This window comes from Lepidothrix coronata, unplaced genomic scaffold (genome assembly GCF_001604755.1).
Source record: "Lepidothrix coronata isolate B3197 unplaced genomic scaffold, Lepidothrix_coronata-1.0 Scaffold193, whole genome shotgun sequence".
In the NCBI taxonomy this organism is placed as follows: Eukaryota; Metazoa; Chordata; class Aves; order Passeriformes; family Pipridae; genus Lepidothrix; species Lepidothrix coronata.
In genome coordinates, this window is record NW_016690373.1 from 1,650,921 (window position 1) to 1,678,677 (window position 27,757).

Consider the following 27,757-nt stretch of genomic DNA (forward strand, 5'->3'; position numbering starts at 1 on the left):
AGTACAAATGTTGTTGGTATTATGTTGTTTCTGGCATTCTCTTTAGGAAAAAAAAAGCATATTTATCACTTAGCTTTGGTATAATCTGCAATAGGTTTTAACAAGTAGAATATATTCCAACCCCTATATTTTTCACAGCTGTGAAATTTACAATGATGTAAGAAGTCATTTTATCAGAGAGGAAATATTACAGACACATAAAAAAAAGTTGAAGACCCAGTTTTCTCTTTAATCCTCTGGGGTAAGCTATGAAACAAGCAGTCAGAAGAGTGAGGACTCAGTGTCATGAGTGGTGTGCATAATTGTACAATAATATGGGCACAAAAGAGATTGTCGCCTTTAGTACATGAGGGTCACTAGAATTTATTATTATTGTCATTACCTTTTTATTGTTGTTTTTTTTATCCATGCACCTTTATATTTACTTGCATGAATTCACCACAGGTTCATAGTGGCCTTTGCCATTTTAATGCTTACAGAGCCTAAAGCTTCCAAAATGCCTATCTGGCCTGTACATATTTCATTAAAAATAAACTCTATATAATAAATAAATATATAAAATAAATAAAATGTTGCCTTTGGAATTTCTATAAATAAATTTAACTTTTTATTTTTATTTTTTTTACTAAGAGGTCTTTGCTTTAAACTCAGTGGGGTGAGACCCAGAGAGCGATTAACTGAAAAGTCTCTTGTTTAAGTAAGACTGCACCCTCCATGCCTTTGTAAATGCAGCGTACACTTGAGCAGGCCACCAGCCAAAAATCCTGATGAATCAAAGTATGGCAGCTATGCTGATATATGACGAAGTACAACTGATCAAAAATTTAAAAGCGTGTCTATTCCCCAGCATGCATCAGGCCTTCCTCCTCCTCACCCTCCTCCTCCTCCCCTTGGTTCCTCTCTCTCGCGCTCTCACTCCCATTCATGCTCTCCCTTTCTCTCTCTCTCTCTCTCTCTTTCTCTCTCTCTCTCTCTCACACTCACTCTCTCGCGCTCCCTCTCGTACTAAATCAAGCGAGTGGGCATAGGCTCTCCTCCAGGAGGACAAACCTTTAAGTGCAGAACAAAATCAGCATGTTCCATCCAAGCCTCCATCATACATTATGCATGCGACAAAGTTTGGCAACAGTGGAGCTGATGTGATGACACAGCTAATCAATAAGAACCCACCGCATGAAACCTTTATAGTGGTTACTTTTTAAGGGCTCAAGTGAAGGAATTGTCTTTGTCAACTTTGGCTTAAAATATCCTTATATAGTTCCGGTACTTTCTCAGGGTCCACTGGTCTAGGTAAAAAATGTGTAAATTTTTGATGCCGTTTAGTCCTAGTCCCTTCTCTTGGAGTCCCATCTTTATTTAACGCAACATAGTATCGTCTTCCAGTGTCCACATGTTTATATAGATTTGATGAATATGTGTTATACCAGTTTTCTTCAAATTGCTCTCTGAATACACACTCCTGGGTTAATTTTTCCTGTGGAAAGAAAAGAAAAAGCAGTAAGGAGATAGCCACTAAAATAAGCTACTTGTTAAAGAACTACTGTTTCCATAGCTTGAAATCAGTACCTCCTTGCTAAATTGTGAAATTAAACATTTCAATACTCCTAGTTTTAGCTATGTAAAGCTGTATTGCTGGCTATTTCAGTAGGCAGTCACGGGGTGGATAACTCTATGTAAAGCAAAAATGATTCTCCCAAAGTCTCATTGCCCAAATCAATACAGAAACTACAAAGCTGAAAACAGATATTTTCGATTTTGATCATTCCCAAGCAGATCACAAGACCTTACTGGACTTGTATAACTAATTGCTTTAATCATAAGTGCAGGCATTCAAACAAACAGATATAAGTAAAGAAAACTAGAACGGGTTCGCAGGACTCTAACAAAATTTATGGTCTTAAAATCTCAATGTCTTCTCATTGCATGGAGAACTCAATGCATTTCATTAATTTAAAAAGATATAATTTACTACCCTTCGTTTGTTTTATTATTTGCATCATGGAACCACGACCCAATAGAGATTTGAACAGGAACACAAACCCTGTGTGCTGAGATGAAGTTAGGCAAGGAAATGTCCTCCAGACTTGCCTTACCAGGGTTGTCCTTGTGTCCTGTCCTACTGACTTGACCCACTGAAGACATCAACTGTTCATGAGATCCCCAGCAACAGAATTTCACTCCTTCCAATTGACCCACTTATTCAATCTGTGTGTATCCCTCTACAACCTTTTGGTCTAAATAGGTGGGGTTTGCTTAAAATGCAGCCACCTGATAACAGGATTTATTTTAGGAAGGACTCACACAAATGACTGAGCAAGAACACTGAAAAAAAGGCAATGAGCTCTAGCATGGGAGAGCTGATGGAAAGCTGGGAAAAATAAGCCTGAAAATAGTCTTTTCAGCTGGCACAAAAAATATAATGATAGTTCGATACATTTTTTTGTAACAAGGTTCTCACTTCAGTAACACCATATCAACCAAACCAAGCTTCCAGATGAGGATCAATTTCTAATTACTACAAAGTTCCATACAATGCATGTGTTTTACAGACATGAAATCTTAAAAAAGTCCTTTTAGATAGAGGCACAGAGAAGGAAAAATAGAGACCGAGAACTAGATGCAGCAAAGCATATGTGACACCTATGCCATAAATGTGCAACCGAATACAAGAAAGGAGCCACAGCTCAAGCTCCAGTGCCCTCAAGAAGCCACCTTCCATGACTTAATACAGAAGCTTCCCAAAGTCCACCATCACCGAAGCTTGCATCTTGCCCTGGGGCTGCAGGTGCATTTGGGGCCACCTCTGCTGCTTGAGACTCAGGTCACAACCCTTTCCCAAAGCAATGTGTTTTGGCCCAGATGTTTCACTGCTGATTTGCATGGCAAGCACTCTGCTCCCAGGTTAGAGCTCTGCAGCTCACTAGGATTGAGGACTGGGGTCCCAGTCAGGTCCAAGGAGCCTTACACACCTTACAGGAGCCACCCAGTAAACATCCCATGTGGGAAAAGCAAACCACATTCAAGTGGGGAAAGAAAGCCAGCACCCCTCTACACCTGTACAAACTGGGTACTGAGCTGCAAAGCCAGGGTCCTCCTCAGTGCCTAAAGGTTTGGGATTTTAAGGTTTCTTCTAAATTCAACATGTGGCAACTCCAGTAGGCAAGAAAGGCAGCAAGGGAGCAGCTTCTGATTTCTGACTGAATGAGTACTGGGTACCTCATTACTACTCAGTAAGGAGAAATCCCTGACAGGACCAGGGATGTTAAACACTTGAGAATTCACTGTGGCAGCAACTGTATCCCTGTGTGGATATAATAACTTATTTTAGAGGCATTTCTGACTATGACATTTTTAATGTTCTAAGTAGCTCAAACACAGCAACACTCTATACTGGTGATAGGCAAAAGAAGCACAAATTTGTCAAGTTAAACCCTTATCTATGGGCCAGACCTTGCAACCTCCAGTTGATAATTGTCTCTATGTCCTTTGCTAGCTCAAAAATGCAGCTGCAATGAGTACTACTGGACCAGCAGCAGCTGCGAGTTACACCCATTGCAGTATCCCCCTTGTACAGCCTCAAAAGTACAAACTACTATGAAAAATATTCAGCTGCAATAAAGATTATCTGTAAGTATAGGTTTCATTAGTGTTTTATTTTGCATGAGGTTTAAAATCACTTTTTTTGCTTTAAGACAGAAGCAGATGCTAAGGGATATTATATGCTGGGCCTATATAGGTCCATGGGGAAAGAGAAGCCAATTCAAATTGTTTTCCTGCTCTCAGAAGGCAGTAGGATCACATGACAAGCACTGCAGAAGCACTCCCTGCTAAAAATAGCGGCATTTTAGGAAGATATTTCAGTCCTGTCTTGAATTCATTAATTATTCACTTCATCTGCATTTTTTTTAGCATCATCATAAATTTCTATCTTTGCAAGAACAGTACTTCCCCATGCCCTGAAGGAGAAATTTTAAAATAGCCTCTCTTTATCTGGCAGGTTTGATGGATCATGACAGTGCTGTGGCACACATAACTAGCAGACCTTGAATCAGGGGGTTTGCACTGTACTGCACTTGAGATGAGTTAAATGGATTTCAAGCTTACAAATTCAATCTTTATTTTACCAGCCTATCCTGGTTTTACTTTCTATTCACTCACAACACAGCTACATCTCTTTTGTCCTTCAAAAATTGCAGAAATTCATGTATAAACAGTAGGCAAATACTTCGTCATGAACTTGACAGAGCAGTCAGGATTTAGGATCAGATATGTAGGGACACTAACAATCAGCCTTTCAGAGAAGTGAAATAATTTCTTTATAAATTCATCAAACCTTTTCCTTCTAGGACACCTAGAAGTTCTGGCTGTAGTCAGAAAGCTCTGGAGCAAGTTGGTGTCAGTGACTTTGGATCAGGTTCTGTAAGTATTGTGGGACACTAAAATCCCATAATACCCTTCTTCCCATGCCCTGCAAGGTTATTACAATAATGGCTCATCTAGTACCAAGAGAGAGAGAAATCAACACCCACCAGGATAGTCATCTGTGTAGAATCATAAAGTCATTTAGGTTGGAAAATACCTTTAAGATCGTCGAGTCCAACCATGAACCTAACACTGCCGAGTCCACCACCAAGCCATGTACTACCACCAGCCTGCACAGCATTACTAGCTTACACTCATGTTTTAAGTATGCACTCCATTATTCAAGCCAGAAACGAGCACAATGCAGGGGTGAGGCTGGTCCGTCCGACCAATACCACCTTCTTGCCCCACCAGCTTAGGATGGGAAAGTCTTGATGAAAGCCAACTCTTCCAGTATGGAAAGGATACAATGTTTCCTGATCATAAGTAGCTTGCATTTCTCCTTCTGGCTGTGACTTTTAGAAAGTCCCTCTATTCATAGTTGAAAGCAAGATTTAGCCCTAGAGTACAGCAATTTTTGCATACTTCTATTCTAGCAACAGACTTCTCTATCAATTTTCTAGTGCAAACATTTCCTTGCACCATACTTAAAGTTGCTAGATGTCTTGGTCGAAAGCTGACACAAATACCAAACATACCCAACTGGAACAGCTATGGAAAGTAACCTGCATTCCTGTGAAAGGGGAGGCTGCCTGCCTTGCTCAAATAATTTAGTTCAGGGCCAAATAAGGAGGTGACCTCAAAATTATATCAATCAGATGTTCCACCACATTCCACGTGTTTTCTGTGAGGACTGTTCATAGAGCATTCAATTCAAAGTAATTGATTTTCATTTCACTACATTTCCACTCTTCACCTGTTAATTTTTTTAACTCGGAATGTTCAAATAATTGAATTGTACGAAGATGCACATATCACAAGCACAAACCTCCAAGACAGATTCAATTCAGAAGTCTGCTAATGCCTGGTCAATTAGCAAGCACAGGACCCCTTTCCCTTCCTACATTCTCTACCACCTAACAAAGGAGAAAAATAATTATGTTTTCCTATTTCCAGGCAGACCAATTAAAAGTGGCATTGTAAATTATTAAAGTACATAGTTACAGCCATCACAATGAAAGTTTTGCTAGCTTGTTTAAGAATAGCTATTCCTGTGAAGTAGTTCATTATAAATAAGTGAAAATACACAAAACACACGTACACTGCTCAGAGCATGGTTTCATGACTCTAAAGAACATAAGATATTTGTGCTGCTTAGTAGTTGAAAGAACAGTGTAGGGTCCTATACAAAACACTTTAATATTCTTTCTTTTTTCTTTTAAATAACCCTATGGATCTAAAACTCTCATTAATTTTGTAATCTGACAGAAGGAAGCCTCTTCAGACCACCATTCCTAAAATCACAATACCTTTCATGCCTAGCAAATTATTCTGTTCTATATCATGTATCATTTTCCCTTTTGCAAACTGCTACAGTGATTCATAAGAGACAAGAAAACATCTAACCCAGAATTCCAAACAACTATTAACAAGAAATATATCTGATGTAGTCAGCACTTCCTATATACCTGCTGCACGTCATCACCATGTTAATCCATTCTGTCTTAATAAAATCATGTTCGAATATATAATCTCCTAAATAATTTCATGGAAATCCCTCATTATGGCTACATGGCACTAATAAAAACTGCGTATGTAGCGAAGAGAAACAACAAAAAACCCCTATTCTTTTCTGAAGTGGTTTGCTCTGCTGTTCTGCCTACCAACACACACATTTTACATGCCGTTGGCCCTTCCCATGCTGTAATGCAAACAGCCTCTAGAACATACTATGTTCAGCTAATAATTAACACTCATCCAGAGCCGTCATAAATAAAAGTCTAGTTTAGCATTTGCTGTGGTATTGTCTGAACTCCCATGCTAAGCCTGTTAGTCTCTGGCTGGGTGAACAAACTCCAGCCACAATGAGAAGCCAAATACCAGGGTCCAAGCAGCTCCACTTTCTTTTCCAAATTAGACCACAGTGTGAGGCAAACTCTGCACACTGAGTGTCTGACTTTGTGAGTGTCACAGAGCTTTCTTTGATGAGTTTCTCCAAGCAGTGTTTTTTTCAGAATGCTTTGTTTGATAATTTGACAGAACATGAAAAAGAAAAAAAGAGAAGGAAAAAAAGTCTATCAAAAGGACCAGCTGACTGGTTTTTTGTGTTTGCGTCAGTACTTCTCCACAAGCCTTTCAGACAGAAACCTTACAGGGCCAGAGGAGAGATGGGGCGAATAGTCAGGCACCCATGTTGCCACTCATACACATTTCATATTTCACAGCACTTCTAATGAGATGAGGGAAATCAGACAATGTGTCCTGGCAAAACCACAGTTAGGCAATTGCGTTCTCCCTACCTGAGGTCACCTTGTACTGTCACAGAGATGGAGCACTCATCTTCCTTTCTTCTCCTAAGCCACTTAGTTACAGTTCTTTTTATATATAAATCCCCACTTACAAAATAAATAAAAAAAATGTGTGACTGTTCTGTGCTGCTGCCATGGAGTAGTTATGACAGTGCTTAAAGATTAATATTTTTCATACAAAACATCCCAAGACCCAAGAGAACCTAGTCCCCTTGGTATCATGATTGCCAAAAGCCACAATACCTACACAGATACACACCCTGTGGTGATTCCATGTCCCTATGCAGGTGACAGAAAGGCAGAGCTTCCTGAACAAAGCAAGCAGACTCCAGCATCAACAGTAAAATCCCAGGAGACTGTCAGTGCAGGAGGGATTTCATTCCTTCATTCCTTTACCCTGTTGCCCCACTTCTCCCACTCCCTTGCTTTCCACACTATCACAGACCTTCTCTGGAGGGACCAGACTGGGATAGGTACTACACTATCCCAGGGCTGTTTATGGAGTTCTGACATGAGCTGCAGGAGGATGAGATGCCAATTAGGCTTCAATCCATTTTTGCCACTGCCAGCTCCTCAGCTCTTGGTTTTGCTGATATCCACCCCTTTGAGAGTCTTCTTTGCAGCATCTGTCAAGCTTTAAGCATGCCCTCCCTGGACATGAAATCATTATAAGACGAGCAACCCCACTGTGCCTGAGCTTGCACCTGTCAGCATAGGCTGCACATCAGCAGCCATGTTCCTGTTTATAAAGGCTTGATTTAGATCTGTCCAGCTAAGTGCATGAGATGAAAACTCATTTCCACCTAAATACCCAGGGTCTGCTCATGATGCTTTTGGAAGTCATGACAAAACTTCAGGGACAAGTCTCGGGCTACATAAGCTGTCACAGTGTCATTTCTCTGGAAGCTAACAAGCTTCCTTCTCCACACCACAGTGGAGTAGTACCAAGACAAAGTCAACTCTTACAAAACAAACAAACAAACAAACAAACAAACAAAAAAACGTGTTCCCCTACATTCCAAGCCAGCAGGAATTGGCCCACACTGTGTCATTTACTAGTCACACTTCTGACCTCTATTTTATTTTTGGTTCCCCCAGCACAATCAAGAACTGCAGTCATCAATGTTATCTAAGTATCTAATTTATAACGCTTGGCTGAACCCTTCCAGGAATCAGAAAGCAAGGTGGTATGCAATCTGATACAGGGGTCAGAGCCAATTTTTAAAGAAGACAAGGGAAGAGTTCCCACCAGCTTAAATGGAACATGGATCAGGCTTGCAATGATAAAAAGGCAACAAATATTTTAAGACACTAAAAGAACCATTTCAGGCATGCTCAGATTTACTGAAAGCTGTAACTTGACCTACCCCAGCTCCCCACTCCACAAATTCTCTTCTGTCAGAAGACAACATATATATCAAACTAGGGCTGCTATCCTACAGCTACACACACATACTCTTTAGCCTGAATACTACTTAAGCTTTTAACTGAATGGACATTTTTAAATAAAACATGCTTTCCTTAAATCTAACCAAGACGGAACATAGCACAAAAGTGTTTTGTCAGTATTTTTTACTTTGTTATGTGGTTCTCTAAGCACAGAACACAGGCTTAAAGGAAAGATGGCCCTCTTTCAGCAGAAAGTGCTGCCTCTTGCAGGAGCAGCAAAACTCATATGCTGAAAAACATTGTAAAGTGGGGGATAAAAGGCACTTAATCTGCGTGAATCTCTACATTCAGTGAGTACCCCCCAAACTGGATTTATCCATCATAAGAGAAGCATTTCATCTCTCAGCTACAAGGTGTCACCATAAAACCAGCAGAATGCTCAGTGCCTCTCATAAAACACTTTTGCCACAGGGACCAAATAATTATTATACGTAAATGTACACTAAAATACTTCATGTTTTATTCTTTCAGCAAAACGATTTGGTCAAGGACTGATGAACAAAAGCCTGTCTCTGTATTTTGCTATTAATTTTATGCAAAGCTACCTGCTAGGTACTAGCTCAGAGGACAAGGACAGTACTGACCACATTGTCATTCTGGATGACAAACAAACACAGCATCACAGGCTATCACAGTTTCGAAAGGTCCAGCCCACCTCAATGAAATGCCACACATCCACCGGAGTCTTGGAAATCAACAAACTTGCCAGAGAGATTTTAAAATCTACGGTGCTTTGGTGGGCACTATAGCAAAGAGTTGGCACTCTAAAATCTTTACCTGGCAGGATTCAATAGCATATTCAGTTTAAGTTGTTTAAAAATGAGGCCTTTTAATTTCCCACCTCTTTTGGACAGGAAGGAAGGCCAGCATTTCAAAGAGCTGCTGCTGAAGAAAAGATGTTCACATTTCCCCTTTCAGACAGCAGTGCTCCTCCATTGACAAACACTTCTCATAAATGATCTCTCCAGAGATGACTCTTCAGACACTTCCCCCATTCCTTTTCCCAGAGGCAATTCCTCCATAAAGTCATGGATTTAGATACGTAATTTTTAGTATTTCACTTTCTGAGTAGAACAAAAAGTATTTCCTTAATATTTTTCGGGAAATTCCCTCATCTTTGGTGTTGCTATGCCCTGCCTTAGGGAAATGCTGGAAGTCAGGTGGCTCTGCTCCTCCATGAGACCCCTACTCCTCACATACACATGCACGCCAGTGGACCTGTCTTTCAATGGGTCAGACTTCAGTCATGCAGTTAATTTCAGCTTTGATGAAAGAAGTTGTCATTCTGTCTGAAAAAAAACAAGATATATATATATATATATATATATATATAATAACAACTTGAACAGAACTGGTGACTGAAGAGCTCAAAGACCAGGCTGTTGGTCTACTAGGTACCTGCAACACATGGACTTTCCAAAGAATTCAGGTTTTTAGAGTATAAGGAAAAAAAGAACTCGGTTTTTTGTTTAAACTTTACAACATTTTTATATTCTAAAATAACTCAAAATATTTTCTTGAAGTCTTCCCTAAAGAGTTTCCTATTCTGAGTCTGACTACAATAGATGCTGTCCTAACAAAGGCATCAGCAGGCCAAAATCCCCCTTGCTATGCAAAACTATACACGCTAAAAGACTGTCTCTAAATTGCAAACTCTCACAGGCAGGAACCTTGTCTAGATTTACATTTTTAAAATTATGAATACAACAGAGTTCTTATCTTGATTGGGATCTGCTGACACAACCATAAAATTAATTGGTGGGTTTACAGGAGCAGGTTTGATTCTGATTCCACTGAGGTCAACAGTATTTCAACCATAATAGAATCAAGTCAGAATTTCTCCTGAGTCACAGTTGCCTCTTATAATTGTGTTAAATTTGAAGAGCAAAGTTTAGCAGATTAAAGATGCATGGCCTAGGCCAGACCTCAAAAGTATGCAGCATCCACACCTGAAGACAAGTTTTACCTCAGCAGCAGCATGTGGTACCCAGATATAAAATCTTATCTTCAAATCAAAAGTAGTGGCAGAGGTCTGCCTTTATAAAAGGAATGAAAAGGAAACAAAGGGGCTTTATAAAGGGGAAAATATGGATTTGCACTGTAACAAGCTTTATTTCTCAAGCTTTTTGAATGCAACACAAATGAATTGCATTACTGCCCATCACCAAATCAGCCGGAGCACATTCAAACCCCAAAGCAAATCTCAACTTAGACAAAATCCCTAATGAAGTCCCTGCAGGGTGGACTTTGTCTACTCTGTCTTTGAAAACGATGAATGGCAAAGTGGGAGAGAGTGCCACATTCACATCTCCCTGGGTCCTGAATCAGAAACAGAGAACATCAGATCTTTATCTGACGCAGTGAATAATCCCCAAGCACATCTCAGTGTGTCACTGCTGCTGATGCTCTTTTAGCAGGTCACTTCAACAGAGTGTTCTCAGATCAGCCGAAGACACTGAACCTTTTCACAGCTCTGGATAGTTAACACAGCTAGCTCCAGAAATGTTCAGGCTGCAGTGACTGGGAGCAACAAAATTGCAAAGAAAAGAATCTGAAGATGTCCCACTCTTGCTTGCTGGGTAGGATTTGGGTTTGTGACGTAGTTATGCCAACTTCAACAACTACCTGCTTTCAGAAGCACAGTGCTCAACCCTTCTCCCATTCCACATTGCACCTGATTCCCCCACTGAGCACTAGTGCTTGCCCAAACAGGCAGCAAGCCAGTTTCAGGAAGCTAAACCAGAAGTGAAGCAACCCTTCCAAAAAAAAAAAAAAAAAGGCAAGTTTTTTGGGTTTTTCTGTGGCTTTAGATCCCTAAAATGACCTCCTGACATGTTGGACAAGTGTCAGTGTAGCAGCAAGAAAGAAAGAAATACACAATAGAAAGAGGGAATCTCTAATCTCCTATTTTCATAAGAACATAAAATTCCAGACATCTTTAGCCAGGGGAAAGCAAATCATCAAACTAATGTTTGAGTAAAATCTTGCTTAACAAAGCTTAGCTTTATATATATGTACACACACACACACATATATAGTACATAATTTATGTAGAAGATACTCTAATCCTGTCCCAGGCATGTAGTGAGAGTCCAAGATCAGCAGTGAACTACAGACCAAGGTAACGAGGTCATTGAAGGTTTTCTCTCATATAAAATTATCTTCAGACCTAGTAAGCATCTGAAATTAAGTCCTCTGAGGAATATCAAAGATCTGAGGAAAAGTGTAGTATCTATCTCATAGACACTATTATTAGTCTTCAGTGACAGGTGTTATAGTCTGTGAAATTCTGATTTAAAAAGTACTGAAGCCATAGTTTAAAAAGAACCACAACAGTTACAGTTTCTCACAAAGCTTTCTTGCTGTGTCAAGCTTATTAATTGAACTTTCAATTCTTCCTAAACCAGTACCCACATCTCAAAAGACCTTTCTTTTCTACTGAGTCCTTCATACCTTGCTGAGTGGACTGCAGTTTCTGCTCTCATCCCCAGTGCTGGTACCTGTGGAGAACATCATTTAACAACACCCAGCTTCCAGCAAAGCTGCTCATCCAAATTCCAAGAGAGACTGTCTGCAAAGGTGAAGTAGATGAGGTAGCTCAAGTTTCAGGGGTTTTCTCAGACTTATGCCCTCCACAAATGTCCACAATCGCAGAGCTGTTTCCTACTGTACAGTGCAGAGAAAGCATTTATGCTTAATCTCCCAGCTCCCCGCAAAATTCCCTCTGGCCAGCTCAAAATCTTGCTTCCTCACAACCTGAAACTTCACCATTATCCAGCCTAAGCTTTCTTGTGACCCATTCAAACCAATCCATCCTTGTACTCTATTTCAAGGACTTTTTTTTTCCTCCCTGGTGTTAAACTTCAACATATTTACAGAGAGCAAGAGCATACCCTCTCAGTTTTCATTCTGCAGGCTAAGTCAAAATCTTTAGACTCCATTTGATAGCCTTTTCATCCCCCTGATCATCCCAGTAAGCCCTTTCTGCACCTGTTTTGGTTTCAATCCATCTTCTTTAACACAAGTGACCAACTGCATTGTGCATTTAGACTGAACCCTCCCAGTGCTGTATGTAGCGGCACTGACAGAGCTCTCCCTGAGCCTCACAGGCAAATATTTTAGGTACTTTAAGTCACCAGAGCCCTTCTGTGAGGTTGCCTCCTGTGCTGCAAATACTTCCCAGCTTAGCAAAAATTTCAATAATACATCACTACCTTTTTATGGTGAGATGTTTAATGTCCCTAATAAAAACAGGGAATACAATCAGTCCAAGGACCAATCCATAAAAACTCCACTAATAGCTTCACTCCAGTCTAACACCTTTCAGCACTCCCCATTGCTGTCTTCTCCTCAGAGTTTTCACCATCTATCATACAAGTCTTCTATTAACACTAATTTTACCCACTGTAACAAATGCTCTCTTCTGTGGGTCATACCTAACACAGCCCTGCAGATTAGCACAATTTCCCATTTCCAGAAAAAGAAATTCCTACCAAAAATAAAATACGAGGTTTGCCTGAAACAATTTATTTAATTTAATTATTTAATTGCGTGTACTTCCAGGTCCTCCTCTACTGTTTCATTTAGAAGCATGTTTCTATGCCCCAAGCACAACCCAAGTCAGACTGACAGCCCTTCAGCCAAACATAAACCACGCAGCCAGAGGTACACACACACTTGAGGATGGAAAACACCTGCACTGCCTTGGAGAGAAGCAAACACTCCCTCACCAGGGCTTGCTCCCACCTTTGTGCTACACCTTCTGGTGACTTGGGAAGGAACCACTGTGGCTGAAGACCTTCTGCTTGTCCAGATTTGTTTTCCAGTTTCCTGCTTCAATTCCCCAGGCAGCAAAGAAACCCTTGTGCCAGGAAAAGGGAGCGGATGGAGGGTTGGAGGGAAAGCAGTCGCTTCTTTTAGCAGTGCTATTGGCTGCCCCTGCTCCCTTTGTTCATCCCATGACAGGGAATTCCCCAGACCCATGTTTCCACCCCAAGGAATATATCAGAAATAGGGCTAGCCCACTTAGCATCCACACTCAGACTGTATTCCATTTACAGTCCCACCTGAGCACACCATGTTGGCAAAGACTCCTGTTCCTTTTCATTTAATAGCTTAAAAAGATTTCGCTTTATATCTTAGTATATGTTTCAGGACCCAAATCAGCTTTATTGCACGAATTGCCATTTTATCCCCATGCTTCTACATCTCTAAGACACAGGTTTTTCTGCAACTTGCCCTTCTCCCATTCCTCACAGACCCTCTGCTAAGCACCCACAGCCTTTTAGTCTCCAAATCCTTGCTTGCAGTTTCACCCTTTCTGGGATAGTGTTTCCACAGGATTTTTGCATTTCTGACAAAGTTTCAAGTTTCCTTTACATTCAGAGCCATAATCACCTTTTTGAACTGGGCCTCTTCAGATCTCAGAGTCTGCCCATCAAATTACCTACAGGCCTGCTTCTTGCAGTCTCCTGCTTAAAGCAGATTTACTCAGAAAGACACGAATCACTGTTTTTGCTAAAACACACCAACAGGTTTTTGATCACGAGAGTGCCAGCTTTTCCTGAGCAATGCTGCTTGTGAGGAAAACCTGACCACTCCTTGCAAGTCAGCTGCCATAGAAACTGCCTTCTGTCTCTCCACCATTTATACTGTTTATCAAAAGGCACTTTATTATTGTAAATAATAATAACAACACAAGCAGAAGGGTTTTTAATCCGGTGCTGCAGCCATTACCCCTCCTGGGATTTGACCACTCAGCCTAGAAGTCTGTGCCTTCACTCAAGGAAATTGCATTTAATTCTCCTTCCAAAAATTGTGCATTGCAACTGTGCTGTTTCCAGGCTCACCTCAGCCATGGTACCTCTGATGAACACTGATGAACATATAATCCAGATTATTATTAAAAATTAAAAAAAAAATCTCTCTGAAGCGTATGGAAAAGCTTTAGATCAGAGGTGCTTAACACTAAAAGGAAAGTGTGATGACACTGCAGGGTAATTTATTTAAATGCTTGTAGTGATCATATACTTGGCCCAAATGCTGTTCCCAACATGCACTTTCAACCTGTTTTTTTCTTGATGTTGTTTCCGTGCACCTTGACCTAACCTTTGAAGGGCTGAACGATTCCCTTCCCTTATTTGCATGGGAACGTAAAAGATATTTTTAGAATGCAGCCAAACAAATCCATGCCTACATCAAGCAATTTTCAGTAAACTATGACAAACCTTTTTTGCCAAAAAAAATTCTGTTCATCTGCCTTTGTAGCTGCATAGCCCTTCCAGGACTGTGGGGACCCAAACAAAAGCATAAAGCACTGCAGGTGCAGCCCTGCTTGGACAACAAAGAAGCGTATCGTCACCTCCCTGCACACTTGCTGGGAAAACATGCTCCTTCAAGGACAATTCTCTCTCCCTCTATCTTCCTCCACCCTCTGCCTAGTGTTTTAGGAGCAAAAGGCAAGTTTGGTATCCCAAAACAAGCTTTCAGTTAATTTTTTGAAGGACAGCAATTTATTACTCTGTTAAAAGCGTTCCTAAATATCACCTTGCAGCACACACACTCTAAGTCAAACCCAGAGGTGTGTAGTTCCCTCTCTGGTTCCCAGTCTGGGCTCTTCAGCTCTGTCCCAGCTGCTCTGTGGCGACATGAAACTTCTCTCTTTACTCTCCCCTGGCCTCTCCTTCTATACACTCCTAGCTCTTTCCCCCTTCTCCAGAAGTCCACCATCTCCACTCCTGCCTTCCTCCTTCCCTCTGCACAGCTCCCTGATAGCTGCTCCAGATCTTCCAACTACCAGTATTCCTCCTGACCATCCAACCTGAGCTGTCTTTTGCGACCTGCCAAGGACACAAGGAGCAATGGAGGCACCAGCATTTCACAGAATCATAGAATGGTTTGAGTTTAAAGGAACCTTTACAGCTCATTTAGTCCAAACCCCTTGCAATGAGCAAGGACATCTTCAACTGCATCAGGTTGCTCAGAGCCCCAGTTAACCTGACTTTGAATGTTTCTAGTGATGGGGCATCCACAATGTGTCTTGGCAACCTGTTTTAGTGTCTCACCACCCTCATTGTAAAAAATTTTTTTCCTTATATCTAGTCTGAGAAGAGGAGTGGGGCGAGTCCATGTTCTTGGGAGATTGGTGGGGCAAGGATGTCAGGAGTGGGATGTAGCACAGCTCTCTACTGCAGAAGAGCCCAGGACAACCAGAGCACCTGAGGTGAGGGTGTTCCATGGTCTTGCTGTGCTTGAGATAGCATAGGACTGCCTCAGAGGACAGCCCGCAGGGGGAACAAGAGGTACCCCATGGCATGGGTACACATCACTATCTGCCACGTAGGTGCCACCTTTTAATATGCCCAAGGGCAGCACAACGATGGGAACAGCCCACAAAAGCATGAAGGTCTTGAGACTGATCAGAGAGACCTCCCTCACTCCATGGCATGGCCCTGAGGAGCACAGCTAAGACACGTTTGCTAATGTTCTTGTCAGAGGTGTTGGCAAGAGCTGTTTGGCACTTGGGAAGGAAACAGTCTTTGAATCTTCTCTTAACACCCTTAGGGTCCTGCCTGTAGTTTGTATTTTTCCTCTTCTCCAGTGACAAGCACAGTAGATGTTGTAAAACCTGATGAGTCATAGCTGCAGGCTGCAAGGGAAAGACAAGGTAAAAGGAGAGCAGGGACAGACAAGACAGAAAGCTGCTGTCACTAACCAGCTTCCAAGTCATTGCCATGTAGCTACCAATGGTTTCTCTGCAGTATCACATACATACATCTTCAGCTTTCCCTGGCTGAATCCATGGCTTGAGGAAGAACTTGAGAACAGCCACACTATGTTACACATACCTGCCTAAGAGCAGCATAAGAATCACTGTGCCCTTCTGACCAGAAAGTGCAGTCAGAACTGCCCACTGTAACAGTGGGACTTTGGGAAGAGTTTGTCAGGCAGCTAATCTAGAAGAAAAGCAGAACTTTGAGAAGGACAAGAGTAACGTGTTTTGATCAAGATATGCTGAAACTGCCTTTACTGTTGTCTTTCATGAAAACTGGCAGCGGTCACCAACCCTGGCTGCTCTGCTTTGCCATATGTCCCATCTCCAGTGGTACCACAAATACACTGGGAAAAATCTTCCTGTGACAAATGTTTCAAACTCAAACATAGAAGGATAGAAGTCTTTTAGGTCACTGATTTGATTCACACCTAATATATTTTTCATGCAGTAATTTGAATATGAATATGGTAGTGTCATAGACAAAGGACACCTGTTCCAATAGTGTTCAGTACTGAATGCCTTACAAGTGGTAGATCTAAGCACCTACTTAGATCCACAACGCTAATGTGGAGCAATACCAAGTATTTCTTAGGTTGCTATTCAGTTGTGTGTAGGAAACAGTTTTCCCACTGTAGGAAACACATTCACAGTGTCATAAGTGTACCTACTCCATGAAAAAGCTGGTGTTATTCATGGCCTTTAGAAAAGAAACCAAGACAGAGGGATCCAGCTCCCAGCGCAGCAGCACAAGGACAACTTACTGGTGCAACAGAACAGTTCCACTCAAGTGACTGCTCTGCTTAATGCAGGTGAACAACTGAATTATTTTTTTTGCAGTCTATCACATATCAGTCTCAAAACTAATCTTGCTTAAACTAGTCTTCTACTTCACCAGAGAGATAATTCTGTGCTGGATTGTGCCTTGCTTCTAGTTCAAGCTGTAATATTTATTCCCTCAGAGAACTTACTTTTCAATTAAGTGGATTTTTTCACCAAAACCAAAAATGAAACGTTGTCACTTAAAAATGTCCAGCCAATTCTACACAAAAATCTGATCTGAGGCATGCTTATCTCAGTGTTTCTAAGAGAGCTGACAGTTGTTGAAATATAGGCACTAGGATTGCTAGTGTTGACAAGGCTTTAAAGCATCATCACATTGAGTAGCCATTAGAGGTTATATTTCATTGGAAGTAATGTAATTCAATTACCATCACTCTTTAGTATGTCCCATCTCTGGAGGCTGACAACAAGCCGTATCATCCATCAGATTTTAACCTGAACTTTGCATTCTAGCCTCACAGATTGCCAGTTCTCCATTATGAATGGCTTCATATTTTTAGTGTCCTTTCTTAGGGAAAAGAGGCTATCCAATTATATTGCACATCCATCTGCCTGCCTGTCTCTCTTTCCTTGGCTTTTCAACTAGTTTCAATCAGGAGGCAAAGGTCTTCAAGAAAATTAGGTTCCTATCAGTTTTTCAACTAATCAGAGGCATGGTAAAGAAGAGAAATCATTTGCACATCCCACTTGGGAGTGGTAAACTATGTAATCCCTGCAAACTGACAATCTGGTGAGCATGGACAGCTAATACTGTCTCTTTCTCCATACAAGAAACACAAAAGGCTGAGGAATTTGTGCTATTGCAGGGACAGAAGGTCAGGGAGACCCATGTCTTGTCCTGTGAGACACAAACCCCTAGGAAAGCAGACTCTTTTAGAACTGCTGTTCATGGAACAACTATTTTATAAATGCAGTGAGCTTAGTAATTTACAAAGAATTTCTTGTGCGTATTTCTTCCGCAAAGAATGTTTTGAGTAATTCACTCTGACAGTCAAACATATTGCAAATAGAAAATATAAATTACACAGAAAAGCAAGGTAACATTTGTTTTCCCAAGTCTATGCATTTAAGCTCTATCAATAAGCACATTTTCTTTCTCAGAATATCTGAAATGCAGAGTAACTGATTCACTATGTTTGTAAGTTTAAATGATTACTCTTACTGATGATTATCAACATTACTGATTCATATTACTGTTGTTGTTCTGCCTTTTTGCTGCCTAACTGAACCATAAAAGTACTCATGACTTTGCTAGTTCTTAATCACATTCATCAACTGCACAACAATTGTGATTTATGACAGCTTATTCCTCAAAGGCAACCTGTTTACATCTGTCATTGTGTCCATTCCCTTTCTCACTCCCTCTCCATCCTTCCAAACTTTACCTCCTCTGTATTACTATTTATGCTAAATCCCTTTTCTTTGGCCTTTCCCACTTCACTGGCTCTCACCAGCTCTATATCTCACCTTCTCCCATGTCCACACATCCTCCATCCCAGTCTTGCCCCTCATTCTACTACCTCTTTTTCTGCCTCCCACATACACTGTCATTATCTGTATTTTCTGGCTTCCTCCCCTAGCCTGCTCTTTGCTCAGGAGATAGTTCCCTTCCCCTCGCTCACACAAAACTTTACTAGAAAGAGAACGGTGAACCTGGACACCCTTATAAAAACACTTCTGCTGGACTTTTCTGGTTTCGCTTCCCTATACTTCTCCATGGATCACATTCATGGAAGCTGCATTTCCCTCTTACTCTTTCTGTTCCACCTGCCCATTCACCACCAAAATCTCACGTTTTCTCCCACTCTCATTGTGGCCCCCACCTTTTCCCACTTAGTGCTGCTCCTTGTGACACAGTTATCTTCAGCTACACCCAAAGCTACACACTCTATCACTTTAACTTCTTTTTGAGTGTTTCTCTGCAACATTTACTCTATCAGTTGACCATTGTCATCTTCTCTTCTGCTTCTAATGACTCCCTGTGAATACACAGCTTCACTTTCCTTTAGACATTTGCTTACCCTTCAATATTTCCATCCTCTTCCTCAAAGACAACTGCCCCTCTAGTCCTTGTAAACCTCGGAGGTTGACATTTTACTGCTAGAAGAGTTTGCCTTCTACCATTTGGGGAGTTACCTGATCCATTTCAGATGCCCCCTGCCCACAGTCTACACAGTGTGAACTCCAGCATACATCATTCCCAGATAAGGGTCACGTCCTACATACACACACACACACAAACACACACACACACTCTCCTCTGCTGGAAGACAGCCCATGCTGCTGAGAACAGTCACCCATCAGCTGCAGGTAGGCTGGCAAACTCCCACGTCCGAAATACCAAGTTTTACTCCTCCCTCATACCCATTACTCACTCCTGCTGCCATTCCTTAGGGAGCACCAGCGGAACATTCAGGACAAGACCACCAAGCCTCTTGCCCTCGTTCCCATACTTTTTATAACTTTTGTCACACTTCTGTTTCTCATTTTCTCATCTACATATGCCGTCCTTTCCCTCACGCTCTACCTTATTTTGTCAATTCCTAGAAAGCTCTCTGCCTACGCACAAAAGGAAGCCACTCCGTCTAAGTTTCTACTAAAAAGACACATTCACAGATCTTACAGTCTTCACAAATCTTTTAGTCTTCAATGACCAGCTCTGGCCATCAGTCTCTATTGCTTGTATCTAAATTGCCATTCATGTCCATTATTACTCTTTCCTAATTTTGTCACCTTTTCCCTCTCCCATATTCATTATGTCACCCACAGGGTCTTGTTTCAAATTAGACTGCAAGATGTTTAGAGCAGAAAGAGTGCTCATACAGCATATACACCTAGTGCAACAGGAGCTTGTAGAAGCTAGTGTTTCCCCCATAGAATACAAGTATCATAACTGCCCAAGGCTAGTGGGAACTTACCGAGCCGTACAGTTCCCCTTTCTCATTCATTCCAAGGTAAAGTCCACTGTCGACCCCTCGGATGCTGACCAAGCCCACTGCTATACTGATAAATTCCAGTATACCTATAAAATGCAGGAAAAAAACAAACAATGCATATATTGTTTCCATTGAAAGATTTTTTTTTTTCAGATGTGACTGATCCCTGAGTGTCAAGCAGCTATTTTCAAGGCTGTTTTCCCATTTTCTGTGTTGTTTGGAGGAACATAAGGAACAAACAAATATACAATACTTAAAGTCCTTTGAGTGCCAGTTAGAATGATGAATTACAAACAGCATTAATGTACCAAATGAAAAGATTACTCTTAATCTTTCTCATCATTTCCAAACACAAACTCAATTATACTCTGATCTGCACAGCAGATAGTACATTCAGAGAAAAAAAAAAGTGTTTAGAGTGTCCGAATTAGTAGAAGTGAGGAACCTATGAGATTTGTCTTGCAAAATAAATTCTGAAAAAATACGATTTAATCAGAATTGTGAGATAAAACAATGTTACACATGGAACCAAAAGATCTACTTCCAGCCATCAATGAACCAGGAATACAGGGAAAGATTTACTCACAGTGTGATCTTCCAGAGGCTTGAGAAATTAAAATCCTTAGTATAGTCCACTTTCATTCATTTCTGTTTAGATAGTAACAATTTTCCCTGATATGTTATTATTTATTCATCTCAAATTCAAAAATTAAAATATCCTACACCTAAGTAATAGTGTACACAGGATTAACTCTTCCCATGCACGTAAGAACAAGCTCACACAGACATTTGTGCATGTAGAAATAATATTTTGCCAAGAAGCACTGCTTCTGCAAAGCTCCCAGGTTCAGCATCCACGTGCACAGTACAGCAAGTATCTGTATCAAGTATTGGCTCATCTGGTTCTGGGGGTTTGGGGATTTTCTGGCAGCCTTCCCTGCAAATTGCTTACCTCTTCAATGAGGATGCTACCAGCCAAGCCTTGCACAAACCTAGAAGTCTTGTGTGAAAAATGGAAATTGCTTTCTATTTGGGAGTGCTCATCTTAGATTGTAATGATCTCACAGGAGTTATCCAGCAGCATTCAGAAGCATGCTGCTGTGTTACTTTCTGAGTCACAAAATAAAGCACAGAGTAGCATTTTCAATATATTTTGTGAATTTTCATGCCTAAGCCCACCATATAACTATTTTTAAAGCTCATGGGAAACTATATGTATATGAAATAATAAAATAAGGGTATAGTATGTGTTGAGCCTCATGCGGCAAATAAAAAAGCACTTTCATGGATTTTTCTAACAATTAATTTGGCATCTCCCACAAAATAGTTGTGCACTAATCAATAACAGGCATGAATCACAAATCTAACATGGCACAAGTTGAAGTCAATAGGGAAAATTTATAGCCAAGCTAATGTGAAGATGAAAAGTATTCCCTGTAAGGGACTATTGATCATTACCTTATATATTATTCAGTACTACAAACACCATAGTCTTACTGTTTTGATAATCCTGTTTTAAGGCCTGAGTATCTTAAACTATTCTCTACATATGCACAAATAAAAATATTTAGTAATTTTGGATTCTTTTAAGTAATATAAAGTGGCAGTATGCTGTTTATCTGGTGTATGTAGTATCTCAGATACAATTGATCCATGGAAACAATTTAAACATTCCTATTATATCTGGACATGTAGTACTTCCAGATTTCTTACTAAGGTTTTTTCTATAAAGCTTTTACCAAAATATCGTGTTACTTGGTACATGTTACCAAGCAATTTTAATTGAAGTTAAAATCTTACATTAAGTGTGTATTATACAATACTGTAGCTAAGTTAGTGAGTCTGGCATCTTTCACAACAGTCTAAATGTAGTCTTTAATTGCTGTTCTAATTTCAAATATTTGGGTGCATGCTGCCTAGTGCATAAAAAGAACAAAAAACACTGTCACATCCTATCGTAAGTGTAGAAGATGAATTTAAGGTACTGTGGCAAAGAACATCCACATATTTGAAGTCAGAATAGAGATTTCTTCATTTGAAATATTCAAAAGCCTATTCACAGCAAGTTTTATGTGCCATATTAAGTCCTTCAAGAGATTATCTGGGGTGAAACATACAGTCTTACAGAAGCCTTGTCAGTTTAAGGATTTCATGATTTGCCCCTACAGTTCTGTGAATATTTTCACTGTATAGTTTCTATAATATATGGATAGTACTTAGGACCTGAACCAGATATTAAAATAGATAATCCTCCTCAAAATGAGGCTGGATCAAATGGAAATCAGGGCATCTCCAAACTTTAAAAGCTAGGGGCCTATTTATAGCTAAAAACGGGGAAGGGAAGCTTTGAGGAAATAACTGACTCAGTACATGGGGTACTGAATTTCTTTTCACCAGACTCTGAGCATTTTCTTTAATGAAACCACTTCACAAGAAGTTTAGGAAGAAAGTTTTGGGGAAGTTATTTATTCCTGACACATCAGCCCTTCATGCACCTTCTTCTACATGATCCAACTTTGACCATGCTGAACAGCAGCAGGACACCAGCCTGACATAAAGGCTGGTCATGCTCTCCTGTCAGGCTCACAGGTGAGAGGGGGTAGATCGTTCACAAACGCGAAATTTTAACTTCCATCTAGCTTAGCTCTGGTGAAGAACGGGCCTACAGAAAAATTTCCCTTGGTTTTTAAGCAATGAACACCTCTGGAACTACGCGGTCTTTTTGTTGTTGCCGCTTTGCCCTTTGCACATTTTTGTCTTTGGTTACATATAGGCTTTCTTTGTATTGATGGGTTGAAGCAATTTAGTTTCCCCTTAGCACTCTAACACACCGAAGACAACAACGAAGACGGTAAACTCTGCCAGCCAGTTCTTTGTAGGGCTTCCAAGGGAAGCGAAAAGCAGGGGAGGGTGAGGGACCGTCCGGACCCTGCTCTCCCCGGGCTGCTGCGCGTCCAGCGATCGCCCACTCCGGGAGGGGCGAGGGAAGCAGAGCCCTTCGTGGCTAAGAAGCCGCCGGGAGGACAGCCTGGTGACGGGGTGAGGGAAGGAACTTCCCCGGAGCCCCTCAGCTTCCGGCGCCCCCCTCCCTTGCTCCCGGCCGCCGGCCGAGGCTGCGGCGCGGGGCTGCGCGGAGAGGCGCGGGGCTGAGCGCTCCGTCGGGATGCGTCCCGCCTGTCGCAGCTGTCACCGCTCCGCCCGCTCCCCCACATGATGCCAATTAAAAGACGGGAGGGGAAGACACAGCCCCCCCAGGCAGCAGGGCCCTGCTTCAGTTTCAGGCTCTTATAGCGCCCTTGCCCTCTTCCCCTCATCCCCTCCCCTTGCAACACTCAATAGCGGGGAAGACTGTCGAGGCCGCTCGGCGCCCTTCCCTCCCCCTAAAACCTGGCCCACGCTTCACAGTCCCGGGGGCCAGAGCCCTCCCCGCATGCATCGCCTTGCTCCCGCCCCGTGCCGTCTCTGGGGAGAGCCAGCAGACCGGGGCGGGGGGCAGGCCCGCCCCGCCGCATACAGCAGCAGAAGAGGCGGGCAGCCGCAGGGACCCCCCGTCCGTAGCCGCCCCCGCGCCCTCCCGGCGCTGAACCTGCCCCGCCAGCCCAGCGCCGGAGCAGGCAGGGCGGGCCGGGAAGGCGGGAGGGCGGGCGGCTGAGCGGCTCCCGCAGATGATGAACGCAGCGGTTCCTTGTAGCAGCAGGTCCCGAGGAGCGGAGGTCACCTGCTGACAAGCTTTTTTTTTTTTCCTTTTCCTGCATGCTCCTATTTTTTTAATGCTGTGCATGCAGTACTTGTGCTGACGCACAGAGGCACGCCTCTCCGCTGTTACAGAGTTCCTGAATTTACAATGACTCTAGTGTCTAGTCAATGCCCTAGACTAAAGGAGACTGCATCAAAAAAAAAATTCTTTTGTGACCCAGGAGAGATAAGGCTTTGATCACCTGAGATCGCATTACGGGGGGGACCGAGCCGGACTCTCCCGGGGAGCTTTTCTTTCAGAGATGGACATCTTGCTGCAGGAATTGCGAAATGCCAGGGCTCCCAGAACCGGGCGAGTATAGACACACAATATGGCTCGGTTTACTGTATGCAATAGGCACACATCCAACATAGCATCACAAAAGAATTACTCTTATCTGATGTCTCTCCAGAGGTGTGTGCGTGTGTGTATGTGTGCGGGGAGGGGGATTCCCACAGGGCAGAGCCCAGAGAGGAGTTTACGCGCAGCCCCTAATGTTTTCTCTTTGTCCGCCTTATTCCTGAAAGAAAACTTCCTTCTGACGCGTACCCCCACATTGACACGCACACGCGCGCAGGTTTCCCTGCACGCGCTCGGAGGAGACCATGTAAACCCGCTCTCCCCCGGGCAGCTCCTGAGATGGGATGCAGACCTCCCCAGTATCATCACAAGACTTTACAATCACCAAAACCCAAAGAGCATCTGCTATTCGGTGACCTTCCCGCAAACACAACAGCAATCTCACAGCACCGATACAAAAGCACTGAGATCCTCTTCCCTCCCCCCAGAGAAGCCGGGAGCCCCAACACATCTCATGGGTTCGCCGTGCCCGCTCTACCCGACCCTGGAGCGAGCAGGGGCATCACCGGCGCGCTCTATGGGAGAAGAGTTGTCACTGGGGCGCGTCCTGCGGGGGGGAGAGGGAGATCAAACCGACAAGGACAAAAAACCCAATCTATTTAAAGCCAAGGCGCTGCGAGGAGGTGAAAGAGCTGCCCCTCGGAATTGTCAGCTTCCTAAACTGCGGCTGGATAGCCATTTTTAAAAACAGACGCCGCGAGTAATGTGGTCACCGCCGCCTTGCAAAGGGGAACAGCTGGCGGCCCTCCTCTGGGGGCGGCGGGGCCCCGCGGGCCGCCAACCCCACACCGCCCTGGCTGCCGGTGCGCAGCGCCCTACACCTGCTGCGGCCCCGCACCGCGCCTCCCTCGCCGGCTCCACACAGCGCCGCGCCCGCCGCTCTCTGCCCGCACCGCAGCGGGCTAGGGGAACCTGCGGCGGTAGCTCAGCAGCCACGCACGGCGTCTGCCTGTGCCAAGGAAAACGCCTAGCTGCAGAATTCCCCTCACTCCGCGGCTGCCTGAAACACTTTCAGCACTTTTTCTCGCCAGCAAGCGTGGATGTTGTGCCCCGGGGATAGCCGCGACGCTCCCCCTCGCCCTGCACCCACCCCCGTGGACCCCGGGCGGGTGGGCGGCGTGGGAGGGAGGCAGAGCCCGTAAGCAGCACGAGAGTATCAGGGAGCAGCGGATGCCGGGGGATGGAGGATGAACCTGCGACCATGCGAGAGCCTCAGTCCTCTCCTCCTCCGTCGTCCCCCCCCCCCCGCTTCCCTTCTGAGCCCTTTGGAGATCATCTCCTGCAACACCAGCATTATCTAAACAGCTTCACAAAGCAATAAAATAAAGCTTAGATATCGTTCAACATCTGGCATTAAAATACAAAGAGAGAAAAAAATCACCACAGGACTTTGTTTTTACGACCGAATTTAAGTGCTGTCAGGTTAGTTCACTCACAAGTTAACTCCTTCCAACAGCTGGGAGCGTGGTGAGCTAACCTGGCGTATTTTCCTCACCCCTCCTTAAGAAAAAAACCAAAGAATCAGCTCATCCAGGCTGTTTTAGTTACTTTCATGCATTCAATCTGCCAAGCCTTTAACAGACTCCCTGACAGCAGAGAAGCTCCAGGCCCACTGGACTCGCGTGTGCATGTGCATGTGTGGATGTGTGCGCGTGTGCATGCACAGGCTCTCCGGAGCGGCCGGGGCCATCAGCCCTTCAGCCCTCGCTGCTGAGTCACAAATAGCGTCCCTGGAAAGGAAATCCATGGAATGCTATTTCAAATTCGCTGCCAGCCTGACACGCCACACAGCTCGGGAAAGGCAGATTTTGGCGCAGGATTCCCGGCGGGTTCCGGACCCCACCTGCGCTCCCTCCTTCCCGGGCCGCCGGCCACCGGCAACGCCGCACAGCTGCGGGTGCGGGCTCGGGCGGGCGGCGAGCACCGCTGCGGGTCGGCGGGCGCTGCCGGTGAATCCTCGCCGAGCAGCGAATCAGACTGGGTGTGCAGTTCGGGCAGTTACTAGGGCAGGTAATCGGCAGAGAAAACGAAAGAAAAGCCCTCGTCAATTTGCGTATAGGACGAGAGCCACTCCCTCCAGGAAACTCGGTGAATTTTAAATTGTCGTGGTTAATGATTAAAAACCCTTTAAACTCTCGAAATCAAATCATTCAGCAGAAACGTCCCGAACAAAAATTCCACCACCGCCACCACCACCTCCCAGTACGCGTCTGCTCTTAAGCAGAACTTGAGGCTACACAAACATCGCTACTAAACACCCGGCGACTTCGGCGAGGGCTCCTGCTCCGCCGCGGTGGTGCCGCTCTTGTACATCTGCAACCCTGGACACAACTCATTTTTCCCCTCGGCAGATCAGTCATCAGCACAAACCCCCCTTCCCGCCCGCCTCGAACCCCCCCACCGTCCCCCCGCCCGCAGTTCTGCCCCATTATTTCATCACATGACCACTAAAGGGTTAAGGATAATACCTACCAAATCTGCTGTGGTCTTGCCTGGTTCCCTGGATAGTACCATTGGGGAAGATTTCTAAATGAAATCCAGTCCTGCAGTATAGCTGTCTCCGCCTGAGGATCCCCTTTAAATGGTCCAAGTCCGTGACCGCAGGCCCCCTGGGTAGCCCACCTGCCTCAGACTGACCCAGGTGGTCACTTAACAAAACCGGACTATCCACCGGCAAAACGGGCACATTCCCAAAGGGTACTGCATCCTGCACACCGAAATAGTTCCCAACTTCACCTAAGGGAGCCATCAGAAGATTCTGCTTTTAGAGAATGAGAATAAACAATAATGATGGTGCCAAACCCAGGAGATATAAGATTAGGTATATTCCACTCCTCTCCCCTCCCTAGCGCAGTTACAGAGAAAATGTTCTTTCTTCAATCCATTAAATGCATAAATAAAAGTAATATTCTCTTTTGACTGGTACAGGTTCAAGGTCAAACCAGTTAGTCTAAGAAACCACCACTTTATACTCACACACTGACATATTTATAAACATATAGATGTGTATATCTATATAAATGCATATATCCCCAGCTCTTAGCAAGCAATACGGTCTTCAGCCCATCCAACTGTAATAAAGAAAAAAAATCCGTAGTTTCTCCATTTGGTTTAAGATAAGAATGATCATAGCAACTTAAATACCTAGGCGTTATAGGGATTTTTTTTTAAGATGCACAGGCTACGTCAGGATTTATGGATTCTGATTCCAGAAAGGCATGCGCTGTTTTTACTCTATAACAGACTGCATACATCAGCATGAATCCTGCAAAGGGGGAGGGGGGAAATCTCACGTTGTTGGCTGAGATAAATCCAAAAAAAAAAAAAAAAGAAAAAAAAAAAAAAGAAAAAAAAAACTTTTGACGTCCAAATCTATTATCCAGAATTCTCAGGAGGCTCAGCAGATGTCCACTGGTTTAGGATTATTGACGATCCACAAGCAAAGCAGCAACATACAAGTGCTTGTGTCTTTCTTGGCTGGCTCGAAACAGGTGTTGCTTCTGCAGGGCTCCCTGTGAAATGTTGTACTCCAGCACTGAGCTGCAGCTCTTGACTGTGGATCTCCATCCAGCACGCAGAGTGGCGCAGGAAGAGGCATTGGGCTGGGTTTAAGGTAGTCCTGATTGCTGCTGGAAGGATTCTCCGAGGTCCTAGCGCTCAGCTCTACCTGCTGCAATACCAAGCCGCTTCCAGGGCTCGGCACGGCGCGGAGCGGCTCTTGCCGCTCTGCGGCAGCGCGGCGCTCGCCGGCAAATAAATAAATAAGTGGGCGAAACTTTGGGGGAGGAATAAAGCGACGCGATGCTAAATATACCGCGCCCGCCCGCTGCGG

General features: G+C 43.5%; 1 protein-coding gene across 1 annotated transcript; it reads right to left on the minus strand.

Moving 5' to 3' along the window:
- Window positions 1-1,035: 1,035 nt before the first annotated feature.
- FGF9 (fibroblast growth factor 9) lies at window positions 1,036-27,638 on the minus strand. The gene is made up of 3 exons (XM_017831606.1): window positions 26,398-27,638; window positions 19,812-19,915; window positions 1,036-1,474 (listed from the first exon to the last, which is right to left on the minus strand). Exons 1-3 carry the CDS (start codon window positions 26,672-26,674, stop codon window positions 1,229-1,231), a joined length of 627 nt encoding a protein of 208 aa, XP_017687095.1. The 5' UTR covers window positions 26,675-27,638; the 3' UTR covers window positions 1,036-1,228.
- Between the last annotated feature and the right edge of the window lie 119 nt (window positions 27,639-27,757).